This window comes from Doryrhamphus excisus, linkage group LG11, assembly GCF_037039965.1.
Source record: "Doryrhamphus excisus strain RoL-2023G ecotype Guam linkage group LG11, RoL_Dexc_Guam_v1.1, whole genome shotgun sequence".
Classification (NCBI taxonomy): domain Eukaryota; kingdom Metazoa; phylum Chordata; class Actinopteri; order Syngnathiformes; family Syngnathidae; genus Doryrhamphus; species Doryrhamphus excisus.
In genome coordinates, this window is record NC_136367.1 from 18,865,929 (window position 1) to 18,885,828 (window position 19,900).

The 19,900-nt window shown below is 42.6% G+C and overlaps 1 protein-coding gene across 6 annotated transcripts in view; it reads right to left on the minus strand.

The window, feature by feature from the left end:
* cacna2d2a (calcium channel, voltage-dependent, alpha 2/delta subunit 2a) overlaps positions 1-19,900 on the minus strand; it is a 151,832-nt gene that overhangs the window by 25,806 nt on the left and 106,126 nt on the right. For all 6 annotated transcript variants that reach the window (XM_058065870.2, XM_058065848.2, XM_058065837.2 and 3 more), the window contains 5 exons: positions 14,027-14,158; positions 13,783-13,840; positions 3,886-3,936; positions 2,961-3,060; positions 754-915 (listed from right to left, as the gene is read on the minus strand). In XM_058065870.2, the coding sequence (XP_057921853.2) occupies positions 754-915; positions 2,961-3,060; positions 3,886-3,936; positions 13,783-13,840; positions 14,027-14,158 (503 nt within the window). The remainder of the gene's footprint in view (positions 1-753; positions 916-2,960; positions 3,061-3,885; positions 3,937-13,782; positions 13,841-14,026; positions 14,159-19,900) is intronic.

Here is a 19,900-nt window from a genome sequence, read left to right on the forward strand (position 1 = left end):
CGGTCGGGTCTGGAACCATCTAACAGCGATAAAGGAGGGCCGACTGTAATCCATTCTCAATTTAAGATTATTACATCCATTTGATCATTGACTGCAGCGGCGTTTTTAGTAACGCACCTTGTTTTAAGCACTTGTGGTTCATTGGCAGGACGATCTTTTTTTATTTTTCTCATTCATTGACTTTTGCAGCAGCCTGTCGTCTTCTGGCTGTACGGCAGCTGGCACTGACATCGCTGCCAGCGATGTGACAAGCCCCTAATAATGATAAATAATATTGCTGCATACTGTATTTAATAGGGCGTCTGCCCGCTAGTCGCAAGAGCAACTATGCCGCGGACAGCCGTGAAAAGGCACCTTTACTTCTTCTTTAGCTAGCGGGCGGAAAGTGTGTGGCAACACTTGGCTGTGTGCCTGGAAGCTAGAGGAGGAACGTATAGAGTGCGGGGCTGATCTCTGCTGGGGCTGCGCTCATCAATCATCCCATCAGAGCCCATTAGGGTGTCAGCCTGCTAAAAGACACAGCGGCATAAGGGATGGGGGGGACGAGGCAGCACCTGCGTCACCGGCGTCCATAAGGACGCCACACACACACATGCTGAAGCAGATGAGAAATTCACTCCACTGTCACCGCACTTCTAATCACGGCCACTTTGGACAATGACTGTGGAAGTGACTCCTGCTACGATGTACAGTACTTTGATCATATTTATATACCGTATACTCAATAACCCACGGGAGCACCGGGGAACTCACATTAAGCAGCTGTTCAAAGGCAAACGTGAAGCCAGACTTGTAATCTGTGGTTCCTTTGGCTTGCATGTGCATGACGGCCTCCTTGAAGATCTTCTTGTTGCGTACGTTGGCTTGGACCAAGGTCCTGAAGCACGGAACCACAGCGTCGGCCTTCTCATTAAACTGTTCGCCGCAAAATACAAAAAAGACACACATGAGCGTACAAGATGGGTCTTGAATGCCCCTAAAAAATGCCCCTAAAACGGCATCTGCTGCCGTGTGTGCAGATGCAGACTGGCCTGCTACTCTCAGGCTGGCAGTAAACACAGATAATTACAAGTCTGCACACAAAGAACAGGTGCACCTCAACTCGGTACAAAGCAGTGAACAGAACCTCTGCCAAGGCCGTACGATGTAGTGTGTCTCATCTGGCCTTCAACTTCAACAGTACATGCATATAAATACACATGCTTGTTTCTGTGTATTTGTCTGCCATTATAATGGACTTACTAATAGATACTGAAGGCCTGGCTTTGGATTACCCTATTTTCTGGACTATAAGTCGCTCCGGAATATAAGTCGCACAATGCCAAAAATGCATAATTAGGTAGAAAAAAGTTGCATTTTTTGCAGGTAATTTATTTTACAAATTACTTGACCAAAACAGACATTATGTCCTCTTGGAAGGCAAGTACTAACATTAATAAAATAATAGAGAACAGGCTGAATAAGTGTAAGATATGCTAACACAATGGTTATTCAGCTACACAAACATAAACAGAAAAGGTGTCCAGTGTTTATGTAACATAAACAGTTTTTTCATTTATAAGTCGCTCTGGAGTATAAGTCGCAGGAACAGCCAACCTATGAAAAAAAAGTGTGACTTATAGTCCGGAAAATACTGTACTTTTTTCTTTGATTTTTAGGACGTTTAGCATCTTATTGCACGGGGACTGCTCCTTCAAGTGTCTGCCGTGTTGACGTTTGCATTGGTATTTTGCAGCAAAATTCGTTAAATTTAACATGTTTCTATGCGTTTTAAAGAGAGAAAAGCAGCTAGTATGTGGGAGCTAACATTGCACTTAACGGGACACACCTATTGAGACCTAGAACCTTCCAAAAGCAATCTTCTGTTTACATAACTGACCTGCATATAAACCAAGCTACAGTAATGGTAATGGTAATGGTTTTATTACATTTGAACATGCATCAGATTACAATTGAATGCATCCCATAATCAGTTCCCAGTTCCACATGTCCAAAAGGAGTAGGAAGAAGCAAAGCTTATTAAATCCTACCCCTCCATCTGGTACTTTTACAATCAGTAACTGTTACATTTGTTCACTTCCTGCTTTCATAATATAATTTAAGTTTTTTTTATTAATTATTAGTATTATTATTATATTATTTTCAATATTTTTGTCACGTACCAAAGTACGAGGCGATATGACCATACAATGACATTGTTATTGTAGCAGCTAACACGAAGGACTATTTTCCTGGCATAGTGACACAGGTAGAATTAAAATAATGTAGTCTTTTGTCACTCTTCCCTTGTTTTTGTTGTTTGTTTAGCAAAATACATGCAAGAAGAATGCAGAAAATGTGATTCTATTAAAAAGACTCAATTGTCATTGTGCGGAGATGAACAGCAAGAGTTTATTGTGCTGCTAAAATGCCTCAAAATGTAATTTTCCTTCCAATTAACAGCATTTCTGTTTTTCTTTAGCAGAAAATCCTACTAACTTTGCAAATATGTCAATATTCCATAAGCCTCCTTCTTCACAGAGGTAGATTATTATGCTCATTTTATGCATTTGGAGCAGCTGAGATTTGAATGGCATCCGTTGGCTACATGCAATGGATTATGGGGGATTACTGCAGGAAGTGACCAAAACAAGTGTGTGTGTGTGTGTGTGTGGTCTGTCCCGCGGTATAGGATAATATGAATATTTGCTGTATATGCTGCATTAGCGCTGATAGAAAGCTCGGTAATGAGCAGCGTGAAAGACACGGCGAGGAGCAGCCGACTGCATTCTAACAAGCGAAAGTGCAAGAGCTTCCACAGGGAGCGACATAAACTCACAGCGCGGCCCCGCTTACTCCCCGCTTCATTACCACCTGCTTAATGAACACAACACATATTGCTTTAACCGCTGTCTTCCTGTGTGTGTGTGTGTGTGCCGTTAATTGCACGGACATCAACGATGCCGCGCACGTCTACTCACTCTGGCTACGTTCACGTAGTCGTCATCCGAGAGTGTGTCCAGCATCTCCATCACCGAGGTCTTCATCAACTTTAGAGTGAGGCCGCTGACACTCCCGCTCCTGACAGAGGAAACATTCCACCACTTATAGGATGGATGCAGTTTGATTGATGGGGCATGAATGACCTTTAAACAATGTTAGGAGTGATGATGGAGATATGGGGTGAGATATCGTATCTTCTCAATAGATGCCACTATAGAGTACTGATGTACGATAACACTGATTTTAGTAAAATTCAGGGTTTGGGTGCGCGTTGATGTTGCTCCTTCATGGTCACCACAACTACGCTCTCCACAAGCAATTAAATGCAGCAATTTGGGGAACGCCCAAAATCGCCCAACCCCCCAAAAATCAGACATCCCGTCTACTTTAGAGTAGCCAGTGTGCAGCTTATAGAGCAGGAATGATTTACTACTGCACATGAGTCAACACCCAACCATTATTTTGATACATGGATGCCATCCATGGCGTCACATGGGCTGCTCGGAGCGTGTGCCCAAATACGGTGCACCTTTCTGGGCCACAGCAGGTGGCTCCTCCTGCTCTATACTCCGGTTCTCCAGATAGTAGTGATAGTAATAATGTCATGATATCTGATTAGGTCCAGTCCTTCGTATCGTCAAATGTGCACAAACTACACTTTAATCTGAATAAAAACGGTTATCGGTCTGGAGAAAAAAGATATTGTGCATCTCAAAAGTTGTCAATATAGCAGCTATGCATTTGTATTAGTCATATAAAAACATTCAGTGGGGCCAAGAAGTTGACATTTGGTGCATAAGTGGGTTTCGGCAACACATGTAGTGAAACTTAGGGCTTTGCTAACACCAACAGGTGGCACTAGCGCCCTTCCTGGTTATTCAAAAAGGGCAGACAAATACTCACACATCCACGATGATGACCATGTCCTTTGGAGAGGACGCACCTTGAATGTACCTGTAACAAAAAAAAAAAAAACACACAAAAGGAGACGGTTTCTTTAATATCTGAGAACGGCGCCGTGGAAAAGGAGCCAAAGTTACAAAGAGCTAAGAAGTGATAATGTGAGTGACCGTGGCTGAGCCCACTTAAGCTAGAGAATACTGAAAGGGCTTATGTGCTTACAAGAGCTAATAGGCTGTTATATGCAGCACTTTGCAGTTGGCCCCCGCTACTAGACGCCCCTCTTTACTCAATAACCGCTACATCCTAACACATTCAATCACCTGCTTCTTCTTGTCATTTTAATCTATCATAATGAGCCATAGTGACCCCGCAGTACATCACATACAGTTTCTTTAATAATAGTGGACCAGCCAGGACATCTGCAGTGTCATAGTAGCATCAGACTGCAGATGCCAGAAAGGTCAAATATACAGCATACACGTGCCACATTGTAAAAATCCCACATTTTGGCTCCATTGATAATATTTTTTTGTCATGCGTTGAGATTTCGCACTTTGTTCGGCAGTCCTTGAACTCACCATAGTTGCTGCGAGACACAAAAGTGAAACCTTGACTGATTCCATGCATTCATGGAGCCTCTTACATTATTATTCATTAGTGCTTCATTGGAAAGCACGTTTTTGACTTTTCAGTGCATTCTAAAGATATAAAAACAGGTAAAAATAGAAAGTTAAGAATGCAAGTAATGGGAATAGAAGTGGTGGCCCAAGCAAAGGGAGGGGGAATCACTCAAAAATGATAACGCGACATGAAAGTGAATGACAATATACGGAGCTAATCTACACTGCTGTCATGTCTGTTGTTGCTGAATGGAGTATTTGTTGTATTGAGGTACAGGTAAAGTTCAAATAAGGGCATACTTGGTGCTTTTAAGCTGGCTAAAAACAAGAAAACTTTTTCAGCCCCCCCCCCCCGATATGACGCCTTGCGAGGTGGCCTGCAGTTAGCCGCCGTCTTAGGCAGAGTAATCATCAGGGCTCTCTTTTTGCTGATTATCAGCGTGGAGCGAAGCCAGACGCCCATGGGCTGCCGAGGCTCATTTCTCATGCTCAGCCAAGCTGATAGGGACTTGGAACCCCCCCCTGGTGGGCCTCACCGCCGCCCCTGTAAACCTCTCGAGACTGGGTTACCGGCATGCGCCGCTCCAACCTGTGGCGAGGGGCCCCTTGACCCGCGTCCCTCGACACGCTGTCCGGCCCTGCTCAAACGCCTTCAGGAGAAGCAACCTGGGCTGCCCCCCCCCCCCACAATGTGCTGAAATGCTGCCTGGAAACTCCCAGATAGAAGTCTGCATCAGCACCGAGGTCCATTAAGGGAGCATGTCCAGCGTGAAGTGTGTGCGTGTGTGCGTGGAGTGGGTGGGAATGGAGGAAGAATCCAATTATTTCCAATAATAAAGAATGCCACATCAAAGGTAGAACTTGCGCAGCTCTCCATGACTCGCATGGCGTACGAAATCAGGTCTGGAACCACGAGGCACATCGGCACGCATGACTTTTATCAATTTAATTACCCAAATCTTAATTTGAGCAAGAGGAGAGCGAGCCGAAGCTCGGCTCGGCGCGGCGGCCGTTCGGCTTCCTTCTTCCTTCTTCCGTGGCTGCGCTTTGTGAAAGCAGAATGGTCAGAATGTGACCCGCGTCTACGCCGCCCCGGGTACTCTCGGGGAAGGGAGGCGCCCCATCTTGAGATGGAGTGGGGGTCAATTGGTGAAAGCTGATGCCTGCAGACCAACTGCAGGATTTCATTAACTTCTCCACTCAGTTCATCTCTCACTGAGGAAAACGCAGCTTTAATGGGAAGTTATTTTTAAAGGGCTCAATCTTAATTAGACGGCAACACAAATCTCTGCTGCTAAGTCACGGTGGGTCATTGCTAAAAAATGGACAACTGGGCTTGCTTTGTTTTGTATTTTAAATGTTTGTGTTTTTCATACCCTGGACTGGTGGCCAGCCAATCACAGGGCACATATAGACAAACAACCATTCACACTCACATTCATACTATGGACAATTTGGAGTCGCCAATTAACCTAGCATGTTTTTGGAATGGGCTGCACAGTGCGGTGGTCGAGTGGTTAGTGCTCAGTCCACACAGCTAGGAGACCTGTGTTCAATCCCACCCCCAGCCAATCACAGGGCACATATAGACAAACAACCATTCACACTCACATTCATATCTATGGACAATTTGGAGTCGCCAATTAACCTAGCATGTTTTTGGAATGGGCTGCACGGTGTAAAGTGGTTAATGCTCAGGCAACACAGCTAGGAGACCCGTGTTCAATTCCACCCCCAGCCAATCATAGGGCACATATAGACAAACAACCATTCACACTCACATTCATATCTATGGACAATTTGGAGCCGCCAATTAACCTAGCATGTTTTTGGAATGAGCTGCACGGTGCGCAAGTGGTTAATGCTCAGGTCACACAGCTAGGAGACCCGGGCTCAATTACACCCCCCATATCACAGGGCACATATAGACAAACAACCATTCACACTCACATTCATATCTATGGACAATTTGGAGCCGCCAATTAACCTAGCATGTTTTTTTTTGCATGGTGAGCGAGTGGTTAGTGCTCAGGCCACACAGCTAGGACACCCGTGTTCAATTCCACCCCCAGCCAATCAGAGGGCACATATAAACAAACAACCATTCACACTCACATTCATACCTAATTTGGAGAACATGCAAACTCTGCACAGAGATGGCCGAGAGTGGAATCGAACTTGGGTTTCCTAGGTAGCCACTCGTCCACCGTGCAGCCTTCAGCTAATCAAATAAATAAAACATAAAAAAACATATGCTTGGCACAAAAGAAGGACGGATGGACAAATCTAAAAAGTAACATAAACCGAACAAACAGAATCTCAATAAATGTGCGGATACAAAACCTTATTTTCACATTTAGTGGTTACAGTCCACATGCATTGGGGACAAGTGGTGCACCATTTAGGGAGACTCGTATGAGTCTTTCTATTGAAGCAAGTCCCCATGTTCCTGCAGAAATCAAAGCTAAAGATCTTCAACGGCGGCATGAGAGCGAAGAAAGAGCTGTCTTTGACTCATGGCTCCAGATGTGTTGTTTCTGCATGGATTCCAGTCAGTAATTACCTCGCAGCTCCAGCCCACCGACGCCATTCTTTCCCTGTCATTACCCAGACTCCTGTGTGCCAAGGCCAGGTGACAAGCAGATGGGCCTGGCCGGTGCTGAACCGAGCCTCTTGGAGCGACCGTTCAGCCACCGATCAGGCCGAAGCCTCGCTCGTCTGTCTGTCTGCTCGCCAAAGGTTACCGATCGTTTAACAGTCGGTGCTCAACCGTATCTGGTCTTGTTAATGGTTCTACTGACACCATGAGTCAGACGCGCTGATGGAAAGTATCTTAGACTTTTTTTTTTATTTTTTTATAACGTGCCCTTCTGTGATGACATGATAAAGTGATTTAGGCAATGAGATTAATCACTTTTAATCTTTGTTTACTTATTCAAACATGGATCATGCTGTTACCGACAACCATCCACAAAGTCAAAGTCATGCTTCCCGCTGGACTGCAATCTATTTGTGGCAGTGGGTGGGGTGTGATGTCATGACATCATCACATAATTTGCATACTGCAGACCTCATATGGAGGCGCCCCTGTCAGTGGGGCGTACAGAAAGGAGAAAAGCCATACGTTTGTTCATATGTTTAAGCCATGCTAGCATGCATGTCAAACTGATATGCTCAACGTTTCATCACAAATACTCAATGCCTTGTTTTGTTTTGCCGAGTTGTTCAACCAATCTTGCTCAAATTTTACACACATGTGCCCTAAAGCTGTGTACCAAAATTCCACGGCGATTCGGCGAAACACCGTAAAGTTACTGGGGTGTGGAGCGCATTGAGCTGTAAAAAAAAATAATAAATTTAACTCAATCCGACTTATGGGGTCAAGTTGCAACATAAAAATAATAGCTTGGGCAATACAGTGGGGGCGGGGGTGCCCTTTTGGGCGCTACGGTGAATATAAGAGTTATCTTACACAAACAAATTGCCATATTGATCAAAAGTGAGCGTTAGAATTTTAAATAGAGCTTTTGCATTGCGTGTTATTAACTAGGCTGTAGCTGGCTGCTGCCTCCATTATTTATTCTTATCTACAAAATAGTAAGTTATGGGCATGCCTGCAGTGGAATTCATTACATATGATTACACATACAGTACATATGCGCATGCGTGCATTGGTACAATCAAGATAAGGCCTTGACCACAGTTTCTTTCACACGGGTGGAACAAGGGGCTGCTGGGAATTAAAGCGGCGGCGTTCAGACCACCCTCCCCCCACCCCCTCCCCATATGGTGTATTTAAAAAAGCATTATAAAAGCAAAGACTACAATGACATACTCCGGCAAAGGAGTCGTCTCATTGGAATTCATGAAATGGTTTTTATCACGATGTGGCGCTGTTCAAATCAATACATTAACTGTGCCACTGTGGGGGGGGGTGTCGCTCTCATGGGAAAATTGCGTTTATGCACCCTGACCCGTTCGGCAAAATGTGGAGCGTTACATTTAAATTGCAGGAATTATCTGCTCCATATGTTGCAAAAACGGATACATGTCAGGTGGGCACCGCTTTCAATGCTATCCATATTTAATACGGAAAAACCACACGTATGGATATCTGTCCCGATTTGATGCATCTTGTACTGTACTTGATGCCGCGAAATGTGCCGGCGGCGCGGTCAAAAGGACAATACGTGTCCATACAGTCCCTTCTATATTGTTCCAGGGTGTCCACTGTAATGATGTGCAAATGTGCTTCCCAGCACGAGTGCTGCCATGTATGCTCCGTGTACACACGCTAATCGCAGAGCGCTGGGAGAAGAAGTATGATGATAACACAGTCGGACTACTTAGCGATGTGTGTGTCTGTGCGTTTGTGTAGGTGTGTTTTGCGCGCACGCTCCCATGTGTCTGTGGATTTGTGTTGTGCTGATGGGCTTATTATTTTATGGACTGCTGCACTCTTAGTGCTCCTGTGGATGTGGCAGGCGAATAAAGATTGAATTAAGATAAAAATATAGGAGGACGGCGGTCGCCGAGCAAAAGAGGAAGAGAAAGATGCTGTCTGTTTAGGTCCCTGCGCTTTCCCACGGTGACGACGAGCGTTTGTGAACACATTTGTGTTTTTTAGGGACTGTGTTTTTAGTGCTTAGTCTAACTCTTTTAGTCTAACTCTCTCAATTTACTCGTTCAGGGGCGATGGTCTTTATACACGTCTATGGTAAACATAGTAAACACGACTATGGAGGTCTTACATACATGGACAACAGTCATAATGGACACACAATCGACATTGCAAAACCGCTGCTCAAGCTCTGCAACCATTCGGTCCAGTGGACAGTGATCAATTATATAATAATCATGATTATATGTTTATAATTAGCCCATTATTATTACTATCATCATTCTTCTTCTTCTGATTATTACTACTACTACTAGTAGTAGTAGTAGTAGGCTAGTATTAGCCTACTTATTGGCTTGCTTATTAGCCTGGTTTTGACCTAAAAAAATTCATTAAAGAAATGTCAAATTATTTATTATAATTAATATAATATTCATATAATTATTCTATTTTATTATAAATTTATATAATTATTATACTATTTAACATAATTATTTTAGGAGATTGTTTTAGTAAAAATTCAATAAAAATCATAAAAATATCAAATTATTATAATTATGATTATATTTATATAATTATTTTATTTTATCAATAGTTTATATAATTATCCAAATATTTATTAGAATTATTCTAGGAGATTTTTGTAAATAAAGTTAATAAAAATCATAAAAATATCAAATTATTTATTATAATTATTATTATATTTATATAATTATTTTATTTCATTCATACTTTATATAATTATCTTAATATTTATTATAATTATTCTAGGAGATTTTTGTAAAAAAGTCAATAAAAAATCATAAAAATATCAAATTATTTATTATAATTATTATTATATTTATATAATTACTTTATTTTATTAATACTTTATATAATAATCCTAATATTTATTATAATTATTCTCTGAGATTTTTTGTAAAAAAAAAGTCAATAAAATTTTTTTTCAAAAATATCAAATTATGCCTAATGACGCCACTGCTGATATCCTTACGTGTATATATATTGTATGGGTTTCCACTACAACATTGAAAACGATGAAAGTTAATATACAGGTATGAAGAACCGATTTTTCAGTGTGGTTGCTATGGTTCATGTTGGCACCGGTGCCATTGTGGTTCCCCATACGGACATCCGTCCCTCGAGGCAGGTGGCAAAACGTGTGAGATTTGTGGCTCAGCGAACACAGCTGTGCCGATGCGAAGTGCATTACGGGCGCTCGGCCAACGTGAGGTCAGGAAAGTGTCAGTCACAGAACATTGGGAACTATAATCAAAGCACACGCACGATGCCACTCACTGCCATGCCACCACCACCACCACTCAGGCCGGACACATGTTGCTAAGCGACGGGCCACCGCGGCGTCAAGGGCTTTGAGTGAAATAATAAAAACGAAGAAGCGGAGAAGGCTGACAAGCAAGGTGTTCCCGCCGCAACTGCACAAAAACGCACTTCCTCCCTGGCATAACCTTGTCACCAACACCGCCTCCTCCTCTCTAGTCCTCGTTTCCTGTCGTGTTTCCTGTCCTGTCGGTTCGTCAAAACGGGGTGTCGCAGAAATGGACGTGGGCGCGAGTCAGTTGTTGTGCTGACAAATCGCACACAGCAGCCTTGTTGTTTTTTTTTTTCCCTTTGACTTGTCCGCTGACATGATGCTTTGTGTTCTCCGTGTTGCTAACGCTGCCCACCCACCGCTGTGCGCCATGGAGGCTTTCTCAGGCTGCTGACTTCATTAAACTGTCAGGGATCACCTTGTTAGTCTGATAACTGCCCACAATCCAAGGCCTTTTTGGAAAGCTACTAAATATGTGCACTTTAGGAAGTAGACTTTATTGAGGAACTTATCAGTATGGAATCATTCTAAGAAGATTCGCAGAGGAGTGAGTGGAAAAGTCATACTGCTAGTCAAAGATCCTCTATAAGACTGGATTAGCCTGCACTTCGTAAGGATCTACTGCAACTTTGCCATGTCAGGATCACTCTATTTTTAAGGACCTACTAAAAATGTTAGTCAAAGATCCTCTATATGTTAAGACCTACTGCAAAAACGCTAGTCAGAGATCATCAATATAACAGCTTCACTCTGCTATTTTTAAGGACCTGCTGCAACAACACTAGTCAGAGATCCTCTATATGGTAAGAGGTTCACTCGGCTGTTTTTAAGGATGTACTGCAAATGCACTATAATTATAATTAAATATCTTCTCTATGACAGCATCATGTCATAGAGATGTGATGTTTTTAAGAACCTGGTGCAAAAATGCTACTCAAAGATCATCTATACGACAGGATCACTATTTTTAAGAAACTTGCAAAAACGCTAGGGGATATTCAAAGATCCTCTATAGAATCAACTGACTGTTTTTATGTACCTGTTGCAACAACGCTAGATCCTCTATATAGTAAGAGGTTCACTCGGCTGTTTTTAAGGATGTACTGCAAATGCACTGTAATTATAATTAAATATCTTCTCTATGACAGCATCACTGTGTTGTTTTTAAGAACCTGCTGCAAAAATGCTACTCAAAGATCATCTACTATACGACATCACCAGTCAAAGATCCTCTATTTGACAGGATCACCATTTTTAAGGAACTCGCAAAAACGCAAGGGGATATTCAAAGATCCTCTATAGGATCAACTGACTGTTTTTAAGTACCTGTTGCAACAACGCTAGTCAGAGATCCTCTATATAGTAAGAGGTTCACTCGGCTATTTTTAAGGATGTACTGCAAATGCACTGTAATTATAATTAAATATCTTCTCTATGACAGCATCACTGTGTTGTTTGTAAGAACCTGCTGCAAAAATGCTACTCAAAGATCCTCTATTCGACAGGATCACTATCCAGCAAGGGGATATTCAAAGATCCTCTATAGGACCAACTGACTATTTTTAAGTACCTGTTGCAACAACGCTAATCAGAGAGCCTCTATTTGACCGGATGGCTGTGCTGTGTTGTGTTTACTGACAGAACTTGGGGCATGCAGTTAACTTTTTCTTTGGCTTTTTTAGTGACACTACAAAATAGTATGCAACACAGCGACTGCTAACATAAGCTGCTAACCAGCTAGCTGCCACGGATGCAGTTGGTCGTCGGCAGGCTGATGGATTCTTTTTCAGGCTCTTGACTTTTATTCCAAACTTAATTAGACTGCAACTTTCTCTCCCGATGGCCGGCAGAGCCGACTTGACCTCAAACAGCCACTCCGGCTGAAGCCGGTCGGAGACGGAAAACGAGGTCAGGTGTGATCAACATTGCTGTCATGGCCGTGTCCACTTCGCTCCGACCCGTAACCAGGCAACAGGCACGGGCCGTGGCAAAGCCGATGTGACAGCGTCAGGTGGATTGAGCGGGGAAGCGGCGGACAGGAAGCGTGGACGCGGCCTCCATCTGTCCGGGCCACCGCAGCAGTTTATGCAGACCGGCCAAACAAGTTCTTCCAAACAAAAAAACACGCTTGGCTATCTTGCTTTGTCCTTGTAGCAGCAGACAAAGTGTTGTACATGATCTTTGTGCGCGATAAGGACGGGTCAGGACGACATTTGGAACTCTACAAAAGCTGCATCATACTGCAGTACTAGTCAGTATCAGCACCAAAAAGGTACATGCTGCATAGTAGTTTCCCCACATGGAGTATAAAAAACCTGTTTATGGCTTACTGGAGACATTTATTACAATACATAACACATGGCTAAGCTAACTAGTTAGCCTCTCCAATGTTCATTCATTCGTTTTCTACCGCTTATCCTGGAGCCTATCCCAGCGGTCTTCTACACCCTGGACTGGTGGCCAGCCAATCACAGGGCACATATAGACAAACAACCATTCACACTCACATTCATACCTATGGACAATTTGGAGTCGCCAATTAGCCTAGCATGTTTTTGGAATGTGGGAGGAAACCAGAGCACCCGGAGAAAAAAACCCACGTATGCACGGGGAGAACATGCAAACTCCACACAGAGACGGCAGATGGTGGAATTGAATTTGGGTCTCCGAGCTGTGAGGCCTGCGTGGTGATCACTAGACCGCCGTGCAGCCGAATTCATTTGGGAAAAGCATAATATAGTGCAGGATGACTGTTGGCTGAAATGACACAACATTCACCCTAAGCCAGTCATTAACATTTAATTAATAATATCAAAGCATAATATAATATCAATAATGTCATAATAATATCCGCCGTACTGCCCTCTCCAATGTACTTCTTCAAAACTTAAAGTGCTTCAAACGTAATGGGGAAAAAGGACAAATAAGCAACTTACCACTTCCACACGGAATGGGAGGAGAACCTTTTTTTTCTTTTCAATCTTTTCAATTCAAGCTTATCTAACTGAACCTATCTGATCTGAATCTTATCTAGCTGAATCACGTACACACCTTTAGGAAACTGACAAGCACGTAAAATTGGGGTAAGATGTGTTGAAAAACATGGCCACCATCAAGAAAAACCTCCTAAGTCATCGAACATTTGTATCATGGCTGCTAAGTAAGATGGAAAAGTAGCACAGCGCACTCAGAAGATAAGTCAGTAAATTGTACCGGCGCTCCAAAAATACATTGAGTTGATCGGAGCATTCAACTTTTGACTCAGACTTGGGTAACGGCACGGGAAAAGCCTCAAGGCTATAAAAGCTGATAAAGGCGCCACTCACCAGGGCCTTCGGCGGACATCGTAGAGGTCAATCTTGTTGGGTGCTCTCCACGGAGTGGCTGGAAAAGGGCGAGGAAATAAATGTGATAGCGTCCACTGCACTGTAGGATATTTCACATCAGATTAGATCAAAGTCATAATTTCATTCTCGTTACACGTCCAGCCATCTGATAAGAAATGGCCCGGCAGAGGAGCCCCGGGGTCAATTTAGACCTTATCTGGCGCTGACTTATAGGGCGGCCTACCCGGGTAGTAGCGAGTGACGCCTGTAGCGCTGCCGAACACCTGCCAGCGAAGGGAGCTGTCCTCTCGACGGTTCTCGATGAAGACCCGTTCCAGGGACTGGGTCCAGTTCAGCTCGTTGAGGATGACGGGAGCTGAGGGTGCACAAAACAACTTTGATTGTTCTCAGGAGTAAGAAAGGCGACAAAAAACTTTTTTTAGGTGTCCAAAAGGTGATGTCATGCTACATGTTAGCATATCACAAACAAACAACTACTTTGGGAATGCTTTTTCTTTTTTTTTTGGCCTTTCCGGCAAAACTTATCCCAAAAGTACTCTGGGTATCATGAGAAATCATTCCCACTGGTTAACTTCTTTTTACACTTGCATGACAAATAACTCATACGCTACAAAAGACATATGCTCCTTTTTGTTTTAACCCAACTGCTCGCTCCCAAAGATGTTTTTGTACGTCTTATAAGGTTTATTAGAGGCGATAATGCATGTTTTTTAACTGAAAAAATGGCCACCAGGTGGCAGAAGTGCATTTTATAATAACAATAAAAACACTATTCAACAATTTAACAATAAAAGAGCTATTCAGCAACCAGGAAGTGAAAGCGTTGGACCCATATTGCGGGAAGGAGGTTACATATCGAAGGGAAATTTTTAGGCATAGTTCCATAAATATTTCATGGTGTTTTTTCCAAAATTGTTAACAACCATTTTTTGTGTTGTTTACACACTTTTGAAAAATGGCTAGGAACTTCTTTCAGTGCTGCACAAACCTCATTATCTAACGCTGTGGTATCATTTAACATGTAACAACATTTATAGGTCAAAAAAGTGGAAAAAAATCATGATAGGTCCCCTTTGAAATCTTCAAGACACGCAAAGACCTCTGAATGACCTTGACCATGCTGGCATTAGCCCGGCATCATGCGGGCGCTGAGGCCAAGCGCTGGCCACCTCGCAGGGCATCGGTTTAATCTGGCTGATCTCCCAAATGGTGCGGAGGAGAAATGGGAGATTACCTTGGAAGCGGTCGTATGTAACTAGCTAGCAGCGGGTTCGACCAACGTAGCCTTTCTGCAAATGCATATGTGACGGGATTGAGGGTATAAGACGCAACAATTGCAATATTTCAATCTACTAATTTAATTCCTACTAGGTTACGCTCACCAGCGGAACAAATCACAGACGGGCGGGACCCTTTAAACCCGAGTAATAAAGCTCCGGATAACATCATTTTACAACGTACGCATGCCCTCCACAGCTCAGCTTACAAGCTTCAGCACCATGGAGAGTGACTATGTCATTTTTGAAGTCCATCACACGGACATGAAGTACTGTATAACAAAAGCATTAAGCTACGTGGTCACCAATAATAAAACAGCACAAATTCAAAGCACTTCAGCACCACGGATAGCGACTGCATCATTTTGACAGTCATTTTAGCTCCACTTCAACTCAGAGCCTGTATCAGTAGTAGTAGTGGAACTGGCACAGCGGGTCACACGTTCTACTATAGGTCTATTCACCCCTAGAGTCCCAGCCCGAGTCCCAGCCCCAGTCCCAGCCCAAAAGGTCCCAAAGGTCTTGGGGATTATCAAATTACCAAATTGAGACTTAATGTTCTTTTTGTTCAGCAGGGATTTTGGTCTGGGAACTCTGCCATCCAGGCCCAGTGTCTTTCCTATGGTGGAGTCATGAACAGTGACCTAAACTGAGACAGGTGAGACCTCCAGTTCTTTGGATGTTTTTGTGGGGCCTTTTGTGACCTCTTGAATGAGTCCTCACCGCACTCTTGAGGTCATTTTGGTTGGTTGGCCACTCCTGGGGAGGTTCACCACGTTTCCATGTTTTCCATTTTCCAATTTGTTGGTAATGGCTCTCACTGTGGTTTGCTGGAGTCCCAAAGCTTTAGAAATGGCTTTATAACCTTTCCCACACTGATAGATCTCAAATAATCAAATTTTTTTTTTCTTAATAATAAAATGTTTCATTCAAAAACTGCCTTTTATGTTCAGTTGTGTTGTCACATGACCCGAAACATTTCAGTGTGAGACACAAAATCTAATCAAACCAGAACTTTTGGAGTTGGAATATTTGACTTAGGTCACGTAACACGCCATAACATTCAAGTCTTTATTTTATGCAAATGTTCTTAACTTCAGCCTTTGGTCACATGACAAAAACACCGGCGTGACCGCTAAGGCATTCACCTCAGTGCTTTTTTTTTGTTTGTTTGTTTGTTTTTTTTGGGACCAAGCGGGAACGCGGCCTCAGAAGACGAAGCCAAAAGTGTTTATCTGTAAGCAAACAAGTTGTTTGTATGCAGATCTGAGCTACCTTTACTGTCAGTCCACACAGGAGACCTGCAGGAGATGGCTCAAAGCAAAAGGGGTGCGAGTGAGATAAGAGAACACAGCAAACTAATTCTCTTTGATTTATTCAGCGAGGACATGCCCTGACTTCTCTGGACATTTGATAAAGACACAAATTTCCCCTGAGGAGGGAGGGAGGGAGGGTCTGGGGGGGCTGGGGCTGGGGTGTACTCTCACACAGGCAGCAGACAGGGCCTCCTGGCACCATCTTTCTCATGAAAGGGGCCACTGTGTGATATCTTTAAAAGGTAATTCATCAGCGTGCCGCTCCCCCTGACATTTGGAGCACCCTTGGCTTTGCCCCTCCTCGCCTTTACGCAGCGAGACGGCGAGGGGAAGCGTTAAGAGTGGGATTTATGGAGCATCTCCGCTTGGGATCGTTCCTCAAGCGCTCTCATTGCCTCCTTCCTGTGACCCCCCCTCCTCTGCCCGCCCCCCATAGACTCATATACACATTATTCACATTGATATATCTGAGATATAACAGATCTGCTCCTTATGCCCTATATGAATACAGCCTGGTACAAATAGTGTCTTCGCTGTGGAATATATCACCACGCCGCACGCAACGTGAAGCCCTGCTCACATATCCATAATGCTAATGGAGCTAGCGCCATTAGGCCAGTCACTGGGAAGAGTGGCGGCCATTACCGCTGTCACCGCAGCGATATCTTGACATATTTACACACACACACGACAGCTCACATCACCGACACCACAGACAGCTTCATTTCAACTTGTATGCTAGGACTATGTTAACAAGCCATAGCATTTCAGTATGTGGAATCAAACTATGGAATGGATTGAGTAAGGAAATCAAACAATGCACAACGATGAGCCGATTCAAGAAACAATACAAGCAGTTGATGTTTGCTAAATACAAGGATGAAGAGTCTTGAACCAGTCATGATGTGCTATATATATCACTATATTGATGGTTACTATGGTAACCATTATGTCATTGTATGGTCATATCACCTCCTACTTCGGTACGAGGTACACTATTAAAAAAAAAAAAAAAAAAAACACCCTTAAACTGTATTATGGAAAGCAGGAAGTGAACAAATTACAGTTACTGATTGTAAAAGTACCAAATGGAGGGGTAGGATTTAATAAGCTTTGCTTCTTCCTACTCCTTTTGGACATGTGGAACTGTGAACTGATTATGGGATGCATTCAATTGTAATCTGATGCGTGTTCAAATGAAATAAAACCATTACCATTACCATTACTACCATTACTTAGACACGTCATGAATAAATACTCCTCAAATGCTGCTGACAAAAGCAGCCAGTCCGATTGCTGTTTATTGGAAATGTCCGACAATTAGCACTACCGATAATTATTGACCGACCAGTCCAGCGTGTACCCCGCCTCTCGCCCGAAGTCAACTGGGATAAAAATGTGACGTTCACAAGTTGAATAAAATGCCAACACGTCTCCGTGGAGTCATGGAGTTTGCATGAAGCATCACAGTTAAAGATTCTAATTCCCACTGTCTGCGTGTCGTCACCATTTTGTGTACTTTCACCTTAGTATCACCTTACTTTTTCCCTTCCTGTCTCGCCTCAGGATAGCTAGGTGGCCTTAAAGCCTAAACCTGAGCACTTTCATGCTGCACCGCAAAGGGATTGTGCAGCAGGCTCACACATCCCTGGGAAGAAAAACAACAATGAAAGTGTGAGTCTATACAGCTCAGGAAAAAGATACGAGTTGGTTTGGATTTCCTTTGGGGGGGACACAATAAAAGAATACTTCTAAGCAAACAAAAGAGCAGCATTAAGACATTAGAAGTCAAATGTTTGTCATTGAGGAGGAGTAATGATGACAGTACGTAGTAGTATTATGGTACAGAGGAGTATTAGGCTCCCACGGGGTACATATGGAGGGCAGCCTTTGACAAACAGAAGTTAGTATGTGACAAGGAGAAGCCAGACCTTGAAAACCCACTTTTGCCGTTAAAGTCTCCTGTTTGGGAACTTTCCCAGTGAAATACATATAATTTTTTCCTGTATATACTGTATATTCCTAGCAAAAACTGCATATTTTTTGTATGAATTTCGGTCATTATTGTTGTTTTTAAATTTTCCAAATATTAACATTTTTTTCTCGTAATATTGTGACATTATTTCCATAATAGCTTTGACTTTATTCCCATAATATTACTATAACATTTTCCCCAATCAAAATTTCCAAAAATTACAATTTTGTTGTAAAAATAACATATATTTTCATTCATTTTTTTACGCAATATTACCAAAAGGACTTCCTCATATTACGTGTTAGTTCTTGTAAAATTGTGACTTTTATTTTGTAAAACTATAAGCTGTTTTTTTTATTTCTGCTTTTATTTTTTTTTTATTTAAATTTTCCACATACTTCAACTTTCTTCTTGTAAATTTTCTTGTCATTATTTTGACTTTATTCTTTTAACCTTCTTAAATTTAATTTTATATAATATTTTAAATATTTTCATATTTATTTTGATATTTAATATTATATTATTTTAATATTTATTTATTTTTCCATTTAGGTTTCTGCTGTTACTTTATTTTATTTTTTCTTGTTAAAATATATTTGCCAAGGGCCAATTAAAAAAACAAACAAAGAGTCGCAGACCAGGAATGGCACTTGGGATACGCTGCGTGCCGCCATTGTTGGTTCAGTAAGGATGGGGAACACGGCTTCAATCTGTAAATATTAATGCTGCACAAGAATCTTTATTAAAAAATAAATCAGTACTATAAACTTGTACATGTTGGCAGGTCTGCATTTAAATGAAAGCCCCGCCATTTGAGAAGCACGGCCTTACTAAAACCAACCGTGGCCTCAAATCCGAGCTATGTATTAAACCGTGATGATGGCGTACGGCGTCACCTTCACATGTTGAAGAGAAAAAAACGATTTTTCCCCATCTCTGATGAATCCCACCAATGAAAGCAGAGCAGCACATGGGATGTCATTTACGAGCCTGGCGGTGAGTGAAGTGGAGTTTGCTGCTATAATTAGCGTGCAGGTAAATGATAGTCTTCCTTGGATGAGCACACACTACTGTGGTGATGACTGAAGGCAAAAGCCGAAACACCCGCCCCGCACCCTCCCCCTGGCCCCCACCTTTTGGTTTTAAATGTGAATACATTTCCTTCATCCTTCTATTTCTATCACGCCCCCCCCCCCTCCCCACTACATTTAAATGTGGTTTGATGTTAAGAGGGACTGAGTTGATCTCCAGTGGGGCGTGAGCTCCCTGACAGGGAGGCATCCCACCGCCAGCGTGTGAAACAAATACACGCCGCCAACACACTCATTACCACAAAAAAGACCTTCCTCTTTTGGAACAGTCCTGAGGATGTCGAACCAGAACTTGATTTTGGAGAAGTAAGGAATTTGTAGGTAAGGAATAATAACTCTACATAGAACTCTTTATTAAACTAAAATACTAAAATAAGTGTGGGACCCCCTGCTGATTTGGTAAGCTAAGCCCAGTACAAACATTTTATTATCGTAGGT